The sequence below is a fragment of the Stegodyphus dumicola genome, chromosome 3 (assembly GCF_044657685.1).
Source record: "Stegodyphus dumicola isolate Sdum_Otavi_A_Nest chromosome 3, ASM4465768v1".
Classification (NCBI taxonomy): Eukaryota; Metazoa; Arthropoda; class Arachnida; order Araneae; family Eresidae; genus Stegodyphus; species Stegodyphus dumicola.
In genome coordinates this window covers 271,046,355-271,064,092 of record NC_140770.1, presented here as the reverse complement: position 1 = coordinate 271,064,092, position 17,738 = coordinate 271,046,355, and the positions used below count along the sequence as shown (strand labels likewise).

The 17,738-nt window shown below is 33.2% G+C and overlaps 1 protein-coding gene across 1 annotated transcript in view; it reads right to left on the bottom strand.

Annotated features, from left to right (window-relative positions):
* LOC118203645 (endothelin-converting enzyme 1-like) overlaps positions 1-17,738 on the bottom strand; it is a 163,353-nt gene that overhangs the window by 52,106 nt on the left and 93,509 nt on the right. Inside the window, exons 11-13 of the mRNA XM_085814138.1 lie at positions 3,505-3,603; positions 1,882-1,959; positions 1,668-1,789 (exon numbers count right to left, since the gene is read on the bottom strand). Coding sequence (XP_085670264.1) covers positions 1,668-1,789; positions 1,882-1,959; positions 3,505-3,603 — 299 coding nt within the window. The remainder of the gene's footprint in view (positions 1-1,667; positions 1,790-1,881; positions 1,960-3,504; positions 3,604-17,738) is intronic.

Below are 17,738 nucleotides of genomic sequence, written 5' to 3'. Positions count from 1 at the left end.
AGTCCGACAGTGATCCGGGAGACCAGGAAGCAGACCTCGACAGCACAGTTCCCTCAGCGTCAAGATAAATTTAAAAGGTTCCAGGAGAGAACACTGAACAGGAAGTTTCAAGTCCAACGAGACGTAGACCATCGTCCCAGGAGGCGACTACGACTGTTAGCAGACGGTACTCTATCCACTATGCGACGACCTACTCGCCAAACGGATAAGCGATGACAAGTGAAGCAAAAGCTCAAGTGAAATTTTAATTTCTTAAAGTATTCAGCTTTGGGTGCATTTACATATTTAATTGCGCAACAGTTGCTATAAGCTTAAGTTTGCCTCAAACGAGATCTTTTAACTTTTCTTTTACGCCAAGAAGCTTTTAATTTAATTACGCATTTACTGCAATGACTTTACATTTAGTTTAAGAGTAGATATTCTAATTTTAGTCCAAAAGAATGTTTGGCAAAATTGTCGAAGAAAAAAATCTGAAAGTTTACAGATTTTATATTACACCCAAAAAGGCTTTTTTAACGTTTTATGTGTTACCTTTATTTATTAAATATCATGTTCTTCGCAGTGAACCATAAAATTAAATTCAACAGCAATATCACAAAATAAGTTATAAACAGCGTATCTTTAGAATTTCCGATACACAGTCCCTAGCGCTAAAGATAAAATTTTTGGTACTATTCGGTTTTGAGCACCGTAAAAAATTGCAGCGAAAATGTATGCGCAAAAGCGCCAAATCTAGCAAACGCGCCCATTTAGCAGCGCGCCAAATCTAGCGTACGTGCTGATTTCAAGTTGCGCAAGTTTAGATAGTTCTATATTTCTTAAGACGCCATTGAAATACTAGTTTAATTTTTAGCTCCTTTTTTGATATTCTATGGATTTGACAATTTGGGAATTGCCATAATCAAATAAACTTAAAAAAAAAAAAAAAAAAAAAAAAATAGTTCTCTAGCTTAAAGTAAATAAGCCGTTTTTCTCTTAGATTTAATAAAACAAGAATACATACTTTTAAATGTACGTAAAATTTCCATGCATTAAAGACTTTTAAAGTTGTTAATAAGTAAATAAAATCCGAAAGCTTTTCAGATTTTATATTACGCCTAAAGAGGCGTCTTTTTACGTTTTGTGTGTTACCTTTATTGATTAAATATCGTGTTCTTAGCCCTTAAACCACATAAAATTCAATTCAACAGCAATATCACAAACTATTTATATATATCTTTAGAATTTCCGATACACAGTCTCGCGCGCTGGAGATGAAAATGTTTTTTTACCGTACAGTGTTGCCATTGTTCGCTTCGAAATCGTTGAGTTTGTTAATCAAAAATTCGTTAAAGTTTTAGAAAATTTGAAATAGATAACAAAACAAATTGGGCATTTCAAAATTCGGGCTTCCAAGTGCTCATGTTCGGTTGGAGGACTGCGTTATTTATAATTCCATGACTCTAGGTACCGTTGTTTTTTCAGAGTGCGAGATACATTCATGCAGATTCTTCCTTATTTAGTCTCATTAAATATAATACATGGCTAAAATATTTGTTGGCAACAGTTCGAAAATTGAATCAACAGGAAAGTTAAACGACGAAAATGCCGTTTCGAGACCAATAGCCCTTTGGGTCTAACGCCCGTTTAGGGTAAAATTACATTAGTATTAATAGATAAAATATTACATTTCTTCTGTATGAGCTTTCAGTTCAAAGAAGTTTTTGTCAATCCATTCGCTAAACACGGTTTTCATCCATTTCTTTCTGTTTAGAATGTTATTGAAGAAACTTTCATTATTATACGTCACCTGCAAAAGAAATTAATATATATTTAAAATTAGAGTTAAGTTGTAGAAGTAAATCGACTGGAAAGTTTACTGATATAAATCGATGTACTCACTTTACTGTACATATCCGATAGATATGTATCATTCAAAAATATCTTCGGGAAGCCAATTTGCAACTTCGTGTCATTAGCCTAAAAGATATAAATAAACTAACAGTCTTAATTTGAAATATATCTTATGAATACTAGAAAAATTTAATTTGCAACTGAAGAGGATATTCCCAAATTTTTAGACGACTTTGCTTTGCTATTAAAATAATTCGTCTGCTTGGAAAATTTTTTTTAGTTGCAACTATATTTCTGAAAGTATAAATTACCATTTGCTACTTGACAGTTTTGGTTTCATCCAAAATGGTGCTTTTAAAGAAACAATGGGCGGAAAGCTATGCTAGTGCTCTTTCCGAAGAAAATTATTCGTATCTATTTATTAAAATATGCTGTGAAAGCCATGATGTTTTAGAACATAATGCAGCATTACATACTATAGTCTAAAAGAAAGGAAAGAGAATATTTTAAAGTTTGCCTTCAAGAAGAAAAATTGTTTAAAATAGATATACAAGGGAAAAAACGGAATGTTTCGAATGTTGCAAAGGTAAGAAATTTAGAAGGTATTTTCTCCCTCCTTTCGGCATGCCTTCATGGTGTAACGGTCAGCATACTCGGCACGTATTCAAGGCGTCCGAGTTCGATTCCCAGGAAGGGCATTGTTATTTTTCATGCCTCCTGCTTTGAAATAACCTAATGGCTCTTTAGTGGCGTCCGAAGTAAAAAGTGGCGGATGATGATTCTCCACCAACAGGATTTGGCGTTTGGTTTCCCTAATCCCCAGTCGCCCTTTAAAAGGGATATAGTATATAAGGTATTTTCTCCTTTCTGTATGACTTCGTGATGTAACGGTTAGCACACTCGGCGCATACTTGAGAGGTCCAGATTCGAGTCGCGGCGAGGGCATTGCTCAATTTTCATGCCTCCTGCTTTAAAATAACATAATGACTCTACATTTTTAATGTTAAAAGAAAATCCGCGAAGTCAAGTGGCAGTTGCAGAATTGTATAATCATTAAAATGATCACTGTAAACTCTAAAAAAATTGATTAATGTCGATTTGAATCTTGAAAAGGCGAAAAAATGTAATGTGCATCGTCTTTCTCCCAAATATATCGCCCAAAATATATTGCCGCCTCGTAGCGTAGAATAACCGTCCAACGCGCTGCAGATTTTGCTGTGAGAAACAATTTTTCGGACGAAAATGAAAAAAAAATATTGTCACGATAGATGAATCTTGGATACATTTAAATGAGCGCAACACAAAGTGATCCATTTATTCAATATATTATGACCATTTCGGCATAATATAAAATCTGAAACCATTAAGATTTTTTTTATTATTATTTATTTATGTTAAAAATCAAAGGTTTCCATGTATTTTACTGAAAATCTCAAATTTCTAAATCTAATTTACTGGAAATAAATCTGTGGAATCATGAAAAGAAGGGAAATTTGCCTGATTACATTACAGGTGCATAAAATAGCAACTCAAGAGAACTTAGCATTTAGAGCTGAGGAAATAATTACTTTGAAACTCCATAATTTCTGATCAGAAATATTTCAAGAAAATATATTCTGTTATGAAATTTATGATCCTATGCAGCATAATGAAAGTAAAACATATTAGGACCTTTTTCACAGAGTATGTGCTGGATTCCTCATCCATCCAATCAGTTTCATATATCCTATTTATATATTCCTTTTTTATGTATGTAGTTATCACCAGAGCCTGAAAGAAAAGGTAAAATGTTTTACTCAAACACATTGATTGCAAAAGAGTTAATAATAACTTATCAGTAAGACTAATTAGATTCTTCAGATTTTATCCACTTTGTAAAAATATCGATTAAAATGTCTTAAATGTGCAAACCAGTCTGAAACAATATAATTCACCTTAAAATTTTAAACTCTTATTTTTCAATTTAAGTTTTATAAAAACATATTAACGCAAAGCGGTAAGATATTACTTGAAGCAGGGTGGTGTTGGTGATGATGATAATGACTACGATGACAATGATGATGAGGATATGTGTCTGTGTGTGTGTCGTAGCATTACGTGCTGAAAGCATGACCTAACTGATGGAAAATACTAGTAGGCAATCAGTTCACGGCCATTTTCTAGCAACGCAAAATTAAAAAAAAAAAAAATATTAATAAATAAAAAATAAAAAAATCTGAAAGCTTGCAGATTTTATATTACACCTAAAGGGAGCGTTTTAAAGCTTGTGTGTTTCCTTTATTTATTGAATATAATGTTTCTTCGCATTGAAACCATGATATTTAATTTAAGAGCTACATCGCAAAATAATTTAAAAACAGCATATCCTTAGAATTTCCGATACATAGTATCGCGCACTGGAGATAAAAAATGTTTTTCTTTTTCCCGACCAATGTTGCCGTTGCTCGCTTTGAAATGAGTGAGTTTCTTAATCAAATATTCGTTAAAGATTTACAAAATATGAAATGGATAATAAAGCAAATTCCAGATTCTAAATTTGGGCTTCCAGATGCCCGTATTCGGAAGGAGAGCTAAACTATATTCAAATGGGATCTTTCGAGGTATCGTTGTTTTCTCACAATTCGATAACACATACATACATACATAATCTTCATTATTTAATTTCTTTAATATGAAGCAGGGCTCTAATATTTGGTGGCAACAATATGAAAAGTGAAACGCCATTTATAGTGAACCAACGAAATATGCTTAAGCGAAATTAATAGTCCTTCTGAACTAACTACCTTTGAGCTGAAAAACTAAATTTGGATAATTAGGGATATATGTAGGGAACAGCAAGCGTGGGCTATTGCTCCTTATATCCTCTCTAAAGAGACGATGTTAGGAGTAATACGCATAGTATAGAAACTCGGATCAGATATTAGGCAAAAATAAAATGTCGTAATTTAGAAAATGGTATTGTGTTCAGATTGCAAAATGTATTCAGTTTTTCCTCTCCCCATCTCTAGGCTTTGGGGAACATAAATAGCCAATTTTCAACCGAAGGTCTCTGGGAAGAAGGAAAGGGTAGGGTAAAGGTAGGAGCAAAACTGAGAGAAAAGTCAAGTTCGGGATTAAATTGTCATAGTAAGGGCTGATGATGAGTTAAAATGTCATATTGTGATGAGTTAAAATGTCATATCAGGGTCAGAAATACTTTTAAAAGTTTGAAGAAATTTTAATGAATAACTTGGAAAATTAATTTTGAAAAGCAGCAGGTATCCTACTATTTCAGACAGTTAATTTAAATTCGCTTGCTGGATTAAAAGGTCCTAGCCTCATGGACAATTTCTGAATGTTTTTTAATAACAGAATATGGTTTATTTATTCCAAAAGTAACTTCAGAATATTGTATCAAAACTTTATAAGCGCCTATAAAAGGAGAAGAAAGGTTTCTAGTGTTAGGATATTGAAATTCCACCTACATCACTAAATCACGAGGTTTGAAATTACTTGCTTTAAAATGGGAGTTATACCAATTTTTATTAATGTTATGATAATTATCAGACCCTTATTTGGATTGGATTCTAATCCATATGATTCTTATATACGCAGATACTTGCATAATACTTCAGCCAGATACAATATTCAAATACGCGAATTGAAAGTTAAATTGACAAGTTAAAATGAAATTGAATCAGTCTTAAACTTTTATTAGCTAGCTATACATTCCTTCTTTGCTTTTATGTCTTCCATGTTCGCTGTCAGATTTAGCGTAGATATTTGATACATATAAGGAGAACAAGGTTAATCCTAATTAATTTCCTTTATTTATTTAAATTCACATTTGTGGCCAGAATTCGCTCGGCACTCCAATCGTGCCTATTTCCAGAACATTTTGGATATTATGGCGATAGAAGCGAACATAGATGATTACAGCCGCGTCTGGCCAGGATGAAAGTGCAAGCGAGAAGGGAAGAGTGTAATACTTCAGAGGAAGAAGGGAGGGAGTCGAAAAGTTTCAGTTCGAGTTTAGAAAAGGTTTAAATTTGCAATTGGGCAAGAAGTTTCTGCATTATGCATTACGTAAGATCGCATGATTAATCTGAATGACTCAGTTTAGACTTAAAGCGCTATTTTTAAGAGAGAGATGAAGTCTCCAAATTAAATAAAAAAAATAAGAGGTTATAGTAAATTAAAATTAGAAGTTTGCTTTCATGTTTTTATCTTACACACACACACACACACACATATATATATATATATTGTAAAAGTAGTAAGTAGTAAATCATAAAAAAGTGAGAACTAGTTGGTCAAAAAAATTGCGCGTTGAGCTGCAAATTTTAAAATCGATTGATAAGAAAAGGAGAGGTAAAAAATACAATATTCAAATTAAGCCGTAAAGATCATCTGAACTACCCTTTTCCTAATATTACATGCAAAACAAGACAACAAAATCTAAGCAACAAGTTGTACGCGAAAAAACATACAAATTATACAAAAATTAAAAAACCTATACAACAAAATCAAAATTGGTACGCTGAAAAGCCTAAACAGTTTACATAATACTGAGAAAATTTTACATATAAAAACATGGTCAAACTTCTCTGTTCAAGTCTTCAAACATAAAACTTATCAAGGGAAAAGTTCCTGAAGCCCTTAACCAAGTAAATGACCCACAAAAACAAAACAGGCACGTTTTGTCGAATAACCCATTGAGACTGAAAATGGCATTACTAATTATACAATTTTTATTCATCTATTTCTAACGATGTCTCAATAGATTCAATAGATTTCTCACTTATCCCGACGTGCCTGCATGTTTCAAAAGAATAAAATGAACTTAAAGAGATCAAAGCTAAAAATATCTAAAAAGCTATATATATAAAAATCTGATATTGCCCCAACTGTGGTTCAATAAGTGCTTTTAAAATATTCCAGCACTGAAAAGGTCATCCATCTTAGTATTTACAGAAATCTAAATGTAGATCCTTTCAAATTATTATTCTTGTATAACTACCCGAGCCTAAAATTAGTCCACTTACACTTTCGCTTTGATGTTGTAATTATATCTCAACATATAATTCTCAGAATAGAAAGAGCCCACCAAGAGCGGCAAAATCTCTGAACACTAGTAGTGCGGTCCCGATGTTCAACTACCGCGAACGTGCTGACTGCACGAGCATTTTTGTATTTTTCTTCGTGTGTAACATGTATACTAGCCAGTTTCCCTTGGAAAGTCATCCACGAATGGGTACAGAATTTAAGCGTACATAATTGTCGCATATAGAAAGAAAGGAAATGTGTGATACGAACTTTTGAACTTTAATAATGCGGAAGCCGTTACCTAGTTAACTGCACATTACCTAGGTAAAATGCAGAAAACTCGCGATTCCGCACTTTAACGGAACAAATCAGTTAATCTGCAGATTATCTGGGTAATGTGCAAATTAACAACTTTCGAGCTTTAGCGGTAACTTAAAATATAAAACCTGACTCCCATAACTGACAATTCACATTTGAATTTGTATTTGAAGGGATGAAAAAAAAGTTTTTGAAGCAAAAAAAAAAAAATGTTTTCCACTGTGTCGGTCCAATTTTTGTAGCAACCCTCCAGCGGCCGAGCGAATACTGGTACTTCGACCTTGGTCTTATCCTGTTAAGCCCACCAGCGGCCGAGCGGTAAAATCGCTGAACACTGGTAGTTCGATCCGAGGTTCGAATCCCGCGAAAGGGCTGGCTGCATGGGCGTTTTCGTGGTTTTTCCCATGTGTAACGTGTATACGAGCCAGTTCCCTTAGAAAGTCCTTCACGAAGGCATCCTTCCCCTCAGGCAGATAGCCCTAGTGTGCTTTGCCGTATTCTCAATACACTTATCCTGTTAAACAGGATAGCCATATGGTTAGTTTTCGTGGTTTCTGCATATGTAATGTGAGATTGAGTGATTTTCGCCCAGCAGCGGCCGAGCAGTAAAGTCTCTGAACACTAGTAGTTCGGTCTGTTGTTCCAATCCCGTGAACGGGCTAGCTGCATGAGCGTTTTCGTGGTTTCCTCCATGTCTAACGTGTCTAGAACCTGTTTCCATTAGAAAGTCCTCCACGAAGGTATCCCTTGCTTTAGGCAGATTGTCCTTCAGGCGTTACCGTAATCACATAAACCTAACACAGGTGAGCCAGTTTCTTTTAGAAGACTTCAACTAAGACATCCCTACGCATACGCAGCCCTCGAGGTGCTTTGCCGTAATCAATTAACAAAGCAAATTTTTGCATCATCCTATCATGATATCATTGTCGTTTCGATGATTATACAAGTTAAAATTATTACAAGTTAATTATTACATGTTATCATGGTATCTTTGTCATTTCGATGATTATACAAGGTAAAATTATCGCACGTTAAACACGTTACATGATGATTATACAAGTTATAATTATTACAATTTACTGTTAATTTTAGCAAATCATACAAATTCGAGGATTATACTATAAGCAATTTTGAACTATACAGCTACATTACTAATCAATGTAACAAATGAAACGTTTAAAAATATGCATAGTTGTTACAATTTTTTTTAACTTAACATTGTTTCTAATAATGTAATTATCTAATTCTTATAATTATAATGTCTGAATTTTATCTTTTATGAACATTTTCTATTAGTATAATTTAAAAGTAACACTTGCAATATTAAAAAGCAGTTTTCTTATTACTCATTTAATTTGATATAGAATGATATAATGAGAAAACAGAATCGCGTGTGAGCAACTTTTTCCCTGAACAATTTAGTTTTAAAGGGCTTTCGTTGGCAAGCATTGCCATTATTCCTTAACGAAATGCTAATAAATTATGTAGGCAGATGGCTTCTGATACCCCACTTTCTTTTTAGCCCAAAGGGCGTTAGCCCAAAAGTGCTTTTAATTTCGAAACGGCATTTCACGTCGATTTACTTGTAAGGATTATATTAATTTCTTTAACAGTTAAATTTTAGTTCCTTCATCAGTTAAGTTCCTTTCCTGTCTTCCTGAATTTCAATTTACAACTTCCGGCCAAAACGCAATTTTAGAATCGTGTTTGAATGCAAATGAGTATCAAATGAGGTAAATGCAAATGAGTATCAAATGAGGTTTTGAATGCAAATGAGGTATTCAACCGTGAAGCTCTGCTGTCTTCGTTAGAGAGAACCAGTGATTCTGGCTAGCACGCGTCCGCCTTTTCACGCTACTCTCTCTTAAGCTATTAGTACGCTCGGCCTTGATAGCTTCGACGTTATTCAGCATTACGGAGCCAACTCAGTTAGAATCTTGATAGTTTCGGTTATATCTTTTTAGTTAAAATTAGTAAAGTTTAATTTCTTAATTTCTGAGTGTGGTGCCTGGCCCGCCGAAACTGTAACCCTGAAAATAGGTAGCGCCCTCTAGGCGGGAAAAGAGGGTAAGTGGAAGACTAGCTTTCGGCGGCAGAGGCCGAATGCTCACTATGCTCAGTGAGGTAATTTTATAAGTTTAACAATTCTATTAACTTATATATTTCTATTTGTGCAAAGTGTATATAGTTTACGTTGAGTGTGTGAATAAATTAAAGGATAACTGTGAGTCTATTAATGGCGGGCAAACCCGAAAACTGGCCGCGGCTGGATCTTACACCAAGTTCAAACCCAGAGTAGAGGCTTTACTGTAAAACTTCAAGAAGGAGATCTGTGAATTTAATTTGGAATAATAAAGAGTCTTTAACCCTTCTCAAGCTTTATTTACTGTCTCGCGAACTCAAACGTATAGTCGCTTAAAAGTTCTTAAGACTCTTCAACTTTAACTGTAACTTAAAAGTACACAGCACAGAATCTTACACACTTTTCAAACTGTCGCCACCACATATTATCGCCATGTATTATATTTAAAGATACTAAATAATGAAGTATTTGCATAAATGTTCCTCACATTGTTAAGAAACAACGGTACCCAGACACATCCAATTTTAAATAACGTAGTTCTCGTACCCGAACATGGGCACTTGGAATTTGGTTTTGAATTAGGTTTATTATCTATTTCAAATTTTGTAAAACTTTAACGAACGTTTGATTAACAAACTGAACTATTTCAAAAAGAGAAATAGCAACACTGTACGAAAATAAAAAACATTTTTATCTCCTGCGTGCGTGGCTGTGTATCAGAAATTCTAAAAATATGCTGTGTTTAAAGTATTTTGTGATATTGCTGCTGAATTGAATTTTATGTGTTTTAAGGGCGAAGAACATGATATTTAATAAATAAAGATAACACACAAAGAGTTCAAAAAACGTCTTTTTGGGCGTAATAGAAAATCTTATGGCCTTCAGATTTTCCTTTTATTTATTAAATTATCTTTATTCCATTGCTGTTTTGAAAACTTATTTTTCATTAGTTCTAGGATCGACTTTATATTTCGAATCTGTTTCTAACAGAAGATTATGAATTCTTAAATAATAAAAAAAGGTTTTAAAATCTATGTGATTAAAAATCTTACATGAAACAATATCTACTTTATCAAGCATAGAAGAAAATTTACCAAAAGTGAAGATGAAGATTTTCAGTACGGTTGATAATTGTACGTTTTCACCTTTAAAGATAATGTAAAGGTTCAAATAGATGAACAAGTATTTTCACCAATAATTATAACAAATAAATAATATATTTCAAATGATGAAATGATATATTTCAAGCACTGTAAAAACACGCAATCTAGCACATTGAGTGTCGCATCGGACTTTAACTTGATAGTGGAGTACTGCTTCGGAACGATGCCTCTATTTCTCTCTGCAGTTAATTCCAAGCTACAAGACCAATCTTCTTGCTGGTATTACAAATGGCGACGCCGCTGTATATGTATTGCTACTTTTCCAAAATAACTGACGTGCACACCACATGACTTTCTCGTACGGAATATTAAATTATACACATTTTTTGCTACATTTCATTGAAACGTATTTCCTCGAAAATCGTCACAGTGATATTTCCCATTCAATTAATTCAATTCTCACTTGGACGCGAGGCCAAAAATACATAAAGCATCAAAATACCTTTAGTAAAAATTTAAAAATATAGAAAATATAAAACACCAAATACATTTAAAAAACAATTTCTGCAATTAAATTTAGATTTTCTAAGCAAAAGCAAGCAATTCGGCTGGCAGGCAAGAAGGCAGATTTTTCATTGCTCAAAACTAAAAGTTTGGTTTGCTCTCACTCGGCAAATAGGCAATGAATGTGGACAAAAACTCAATTCACTATTCTCCTAAGCTTCGAATGTAAATAAGTATGGCTACTATGGCTAAAAAATATGGGCTTAGTAGCATTTAAACAAATTTAAATTGTTGATAATTTTACAACTATAACATACAGGTTAACTAAAGGCATAAAAACCTTAACCGGAAGATAAGAACAACATTTTTATAGCAAAAAATGCAAAATTTACTAACATAAAGGAATGAAGGAATTGAGCTCACTGAGCCGATTAACAGAGTGGATATAATATAAACATATATTTATATATGTTTCGTGCCGCCGATTGCAACCAAAAAGGAAGGTGCACATCTACATGTTATAGCAGTCTCACATACAGAATTTCAATGTTCTGAGGATATTCCTTTTTGAGTTATGCGAGATACGTACATACGTCTGTACGTACGTACACACGCCGAAAATATCTCTTCTAAATCCATTTTGAGAAAAAGTGTCCTTTATTATGTTCTTACGTACAGATGTCACTCGAAAACACCGTTAAATTGCATTCGATAGGGGTCAAAATGTATATTTTCGTTGAAATATGATACCCGAAAATTTTCGCGATTACAATACTTCCTTTACTTGGCAGAGCCATTAGGTTATTTGGAAGCAGAGAGGAGGAAAAGTGAGCAACGCCTTAGCCGGGAATCGAACCAAGGACCTCTGGAATACGCGCCCAGCGTGCTCACCACTACACTAAGAAGGCATACTAAGAAGGCGGAAGAAATAGCTTATATACTTCCCTTTTTAAAGGGCGACTGGATTTTTAAGGGACCCAGTCGCCAAACCCTCGGTGTGGAGAATCATAATCCACCACCTTTTTAGTTCGGGCGCCACTGTAGTGTCATTAGGTTATTTTTACGAACCACGTATCTCTGGAATACGTCTATTTTGTTAGTTAAATGTCGTCATATTTCACGCAATCGGGCTTCAGGGGGTATAAGGAAATTTGGAAGAGAGCCTTAAAATTATTAACAGGAAAAGTTGGCTAGTAAATCAAAATATTATTTAGTAAAAATACTGTGATGTTTTAAGCCAAATTCAAAGAGCAAAGATAATTTATATTAAATTTTTACATTACATCTTCATCACTTGTTCTAGTCATCCACTAGTTACCTCCCGTGCAGGTTTGCTTATAAAATTTCATGTCACTAAAAACAAGCAATTTAAAAAATCAGGTAAATGCCAGCTTTAGTTAAAGAATGTGAAATTACTTTTTTGGAAATGTGATTTTCCTGTAGGGTGTTAACAAAGTACTGAATTTCTTCTCGGAGAAAATCAGTGTTATTACAAATTCTTTTTATTCTAAGAAGATGGGAATTAATATTATTAATAATGACCCTTTTTAAAATGTTAAAAAGTCATTTAAAGTCCAATTGGGCAGTTTAAGGGTGTGAAACTTGAACATTCTGCGCTTATCATAAATTTAAAAAAATTTCTAGTTTAAAATATCAAGATCAAGGTAGACTATGTCATTTTGCCTTGGGCTAGTAGCGGTAAGTTTAAGGCTAGTAGGATAAATATTGGCGTCTTCTATTTTGTTAAAGTAATTAAAAGCTATAATGTCATCAATATACCTGTAAACGCGCTTAAAATATTTTCGCTGTTCTACATGTAGTGACTGCTGAAATTTATATTGTGTGAAAAGGAATAATGTACAGACTGCTATAGAACAGTTGGCTTCTATAGGTATATAATGTACTTGCTTAAGTTTTTTTTATCAAATTGTTAAATAAATAAGACACTTCTTAAAAAAAGTTTCCATTCTTCTCTTGAGATTATTGTAAGAACTTGTGAAAGCAGATCGGGTAGTGTAAGTAGGTTGTCTTAAATTTCTTTTGCAGGCAAAGAAGTGTAAATATTTTCAAAGTCGTAGTAGTTAATGTTATGAATTTTAAGAGTATTTAATGCTTTTATAATCGTCTCGTTATTATTGATATAATCCAGTCGAAGTGGTGATCTTGAAAACTGAAATTATTAATTATATCCAGTACTTGTTTAAGTTTCTTAGCAAAAAGAAAGTCGATTTCTTTAAAAGAACATTTTGCCATTAGCAATGTATCTAAATTTTACAGGAGTCTTGTAACATTGAGGCAATTTAGAGATTTATAAATTTATTAAAATAATTATTGGGACGTATTTTGAGTCTTTTATGTAAAGCCCTGAACGTTTTAAGAAGTATTTTTTCAATGGTGATAATAATCTGATAAGTCCTGGTATTGTGTCATTCATTTTTAATAAAATCATAGTAGAATGTTTTATAAATAATAATGAAGTTATTGCTAGCTTAGTCGATTTTAGTGATTATGGCACGTTATCGTAGTTGTTGAACTTAAGCTCTAGAGCCTTTTCGCTTTGATGTGTTGGGTAAGCAGAGAATTCTCTGTTGAAAATCTATTAATAAAGCTTCTTTCCATTCCAGAAAAGTATAAAAGTATTTGTAAAACGTTAGTTCGCAAACTAGCAAATACTATAAAATTATTCAAATTATTACTGAATTGCTGTAGGCTAAAGATTTTGCTAATATGGAATGTAGGACGAAATTTAGTCCTAAGCTGCATTAGTTCTCTTAAGGTGTACTATTATTTCTAAATCACCTGTGATGATGTGCTTGTAAAAAGGATCAACAAACTTACTTTATTCTGGAAGTTGACACTGTCAGCTGTTTTGAGCTAAAATTTCGTGGTGGTTTGTAATCATACTTCCGAGTGTTTTAACGAATTTGGAACAAGGGGGCACTCGGAGGTGCTGAGCTGGCAAAAGATATTGAGATGTTTTTAGAAATATGATTAATTCTGATTTTATCATAGTAAGGGTGTCTGATATGAATAGTACAAAAAATTATTTTGTGCAAAAATTTACTTTTTCTCAACTAATAATTGCAGAAGTCAAGTAATATATCTTTCACTATCTGGTATCCAGTATAATTTCCCTTAACAAAGTTGAGAATTTTCCATAATTTATTGTTTTTGAAGGTGTGCAGCATATTAATCATATTTTTGGTGAAGGACTTTTCTTGAAAGAAAGTGGTAAACTTTCGAATTATTTTCTCCATTTCATTAGTGGAAAAATATCTCCTATTTCTTTAATTTCTCTTGTAGTTCTTTTACTAAAAAATCAAAATTGCCCGTAAAATGAGCCTTCTTTCTGGCTGTTAGCAGTTCTGTTCAGATGAGTGTTGACCCCATAAGGATAAAGTGCTTTTTTTTATAGCATTTAGATCAATCCTCTGAAGAGTCTCAACTTTGCGTTAGGAATAGTATCCAAAATAATTATATCTATGTTGTCAAAATTATGGTATTGAAAATGTTCTAGTATTGCGATGTTGCTTTGTTCATTGAAATTTGCAGTATTTAAATTTTTAAATACGTTCATCTTGCCCGTATAGAAGTAAATGAAGCCGCTGAGCTCTGGTACTTCGACCTCAGCTCGAATCCTGGCGAAATGGTTGGTTGCCGAAACAAACAATACATTTACTTCTTCCTCCGAAAAATAGAATATGCTCACTACTTTTCTTTTTATCGAATGGCGGGCACTAGCCTTTTTTCAGCATTGAGTACTTCATGCCAGAGTAAGTTCATGATTTTTCCATCTTGCATCCAGGTGAGGGCTTCATTAAAATCTTCAGGTGGTGGTTTAATTTTTCCTGGAAGGGATTGTTGAACTGCATTCATCTCTTTGGTTCAAATAGCAGGAAATCTTTCAGTATTGAGTTCAGGAATTTTCTCCATGGGAGTCTGTATTTTTTGCTCTGCGGGCTGTCTCTTTTGCTCAAATCTTTTTTTGTAGGCGCTACACCCACGGTAGCTGCTGACATGGTCGGATCCGCAAAAAATACACTTTGGCTTTTCTTCCTTTTTGAGGGTACATTGGTTGGTTCGGTGCTGTTCACCGCACTTACAGCATCTTAGAGGTTTATTGCAGCAGACTTGTGAGTACCCGAATTCCTGACATCGGAAGCTCTGTATTAGACGTTTTCTAGGCGAGAACTTCTCAATATTAACACTGAAGCTGAACATTCTGTTTCCCTGATGGATAGCATGACCTTCTGCATTTTCTTTAATTCTAATAGGTAAATGGGTAGTTTCTAAACAGTTTCTTGACGTCTACGAGTAAATTGCTTGACTTTTATTATTGGAAACTTACGTCTAGTAAGTTCGTTGAGTATGATTTCTTCCTTCACTGAGGCTGGGATTCCCTTAAGAATTACAGGTAGTGGCTTTTCGGGTTCTAGGAGAAAAGAGTGGAACCATATGCTCTTGTCCACAAGTATTTTACACATTTTTCTATTGTCCGTAGTGTTTTTTGTGTAGATAAAGATGTTTTTTGCCTTCAAAGTTGATTCAAACTCCTCGGAACAGATTTCCTGAAACATTTCATCAATTTCCAACCAGTTTACGTCATCATGAGCTATAACAATGGGGGAAAGCGTTTCTTGGTAATGAGCTCCTCCTTCATTCTATGTTGGTTGCTTTGCAAGTGTTTGGAATCTGTTTTGATGTGGAATATCCATAGGTTTGGGCTCTTCTGGGATTTTAGCAACTTTTATAGGCTTGATTCATTCATTCTCTGGGTTTTCCTCCGTCTGTTGAGTTTCTGAATTATTTTCAGTCGAGGGGTTGTCAGTACGAATTCGCTTTCTCATGGTTTTCGTCGGTGACATCTTGGGTGGATTGAATCTGATCGATTTGAGTTTTTCCATAAAATTATCCACTCCTTGTTGCAGTATCATGTTCCTCAGAAATTGTTCGGTTTCCTGATTTGTCTCAACCTGGTAAAGTTCAGTCTTATTTCCGAATTCCTTGTCTGATACATCAGTCGCAAGTGCATCAGATGCAACAGCTTGCTTCAGTTATGTCTTTTATATACTTCTTTGCTTTAGCTTCCTTAACCGGTTTGGGAGTTCGAAAAAGTTCTTGAGTCTCTTTAGAAATACCTGCTGGTAATTCCCTAGCAAAAGAAACATCCGATTCCACATAGTCGCTATCCTCCTGTACGTCCAATCGTCCACTAAAAGAATAAATCATAGTAATACCCGAGGGTAGCAATGAGCTAAAAAAATTCTAACAAAATTCGATTGCAATATGAATCCGCTATTTGAAAAATGGCAGAACTAGCTAAATCAACAACACTATTCAACTCAATTCAACTAACCAACTACTCAATTGAGAGGTTTTCCTCCTTTTTAAAGGCTTTTTAAATTACGCACGAGATTGTTCTGGCAATTTTTCGAAATAAAAAAAAGAGATATTTATTTATTAAATGTTAAATGCATGTGCTCTTGTATTTTTAATTTTAAAACTTAGCTCTGTCTTAATATTCATCACGTGCTGCACTGCATGGGGAATAAAACAATTTAATTTATAATTGTACTTACATTAGCTATTTAAATACCAAATCCGTAACAATACTATTGCAATACTATGGTCATTCATTCACTTTAATTTCTAATTTTAAGACATAGAACAATGTGAAAATTTTAAATAAAAAACGTTTATATTATAAAAAAAAATGCTTCGAAACGTTTTCGTTTTTTTCTTTGTCTCTATTGTCTAATCTTTATCTATTTTCAAATAAATTGTGTAAAAATATTTGGTAATTGTGAAATTATTATAAGTTAAAGAAATATCAAAACTGCTAAAAGTTTTGGCTACCCACAATTTAAGAAACCGTGGTTTAGCGCAAATTGTTACCACACAAATTACACAACTTAATATTTTTTATACATTATTGTAGGATAACGTAAAACATTTATTCATTAAATTTGTAAGAACTAACTTCAGTATACAAGCTATTATTTTTAATATGAATTTTCATATTTATGTTCATATTTCAATTATATAACATTGAAGAATCTTTATGGCAGTAAAGCAAAATTAATAACTTTGACATATTTACGCTATGCTAAAAGTCAATTAGTTTGTATAAAGAACAGAGCTTTTCATTTATTATTGCATTTAAGGATCCCACAGCCATCAGCATGTAGTTATGTTGGTTCGCTTGTGGAGGACCAGCCTATATTTTTATTGAAGTTTATTTTGTTATTTTATTGTCTTTTATTACTTTTTTATGTTTATTATTTTCTAAAGTCCATTTTACATTGCTCTACGATAAGAATATCTGGATTGTTTTACAATCAGTGAATTATTAATTTGAATAGAATTTCACGGTCATGTAAAAAAATTGATTTTAGATTGAAATAACACCTTTGCAAAACAGTTTTAAGAGAAAAACTGAGAAGAATTACAAAATGATAATAAAGCAAAGATTATAAAAAGCCTTGAACTTTTACAATTATTTTTCAAATGTTAAGGACTACAAATTTGAGACAAATTATATGATTTTTGAAGAGGTAATTTGGAAATTTCATTGGATTAGCATTTTCTAGAATATTTGCTAAATTCTAAATAAGATATTTTTTTATAAAAAATGTTTAAATTACATGGATAATTACTTGCAGATTACAAAAGCTACTATAAATATAGACAAAATTAGAAAAAAGAATCTTTTTTCCCTAATTACAGGACAAAAAATGCTTTTCAATTGCGCACACTGTTATTGATATTGTATTACAGTGGCACGTTAATTTTGCAGTAAACCGAATTCTCTCTGATGACTATTCAAGTTTCTAGAAGCTTTGGTCTTCTATAGAGATTGTCGTCTTGGAGAA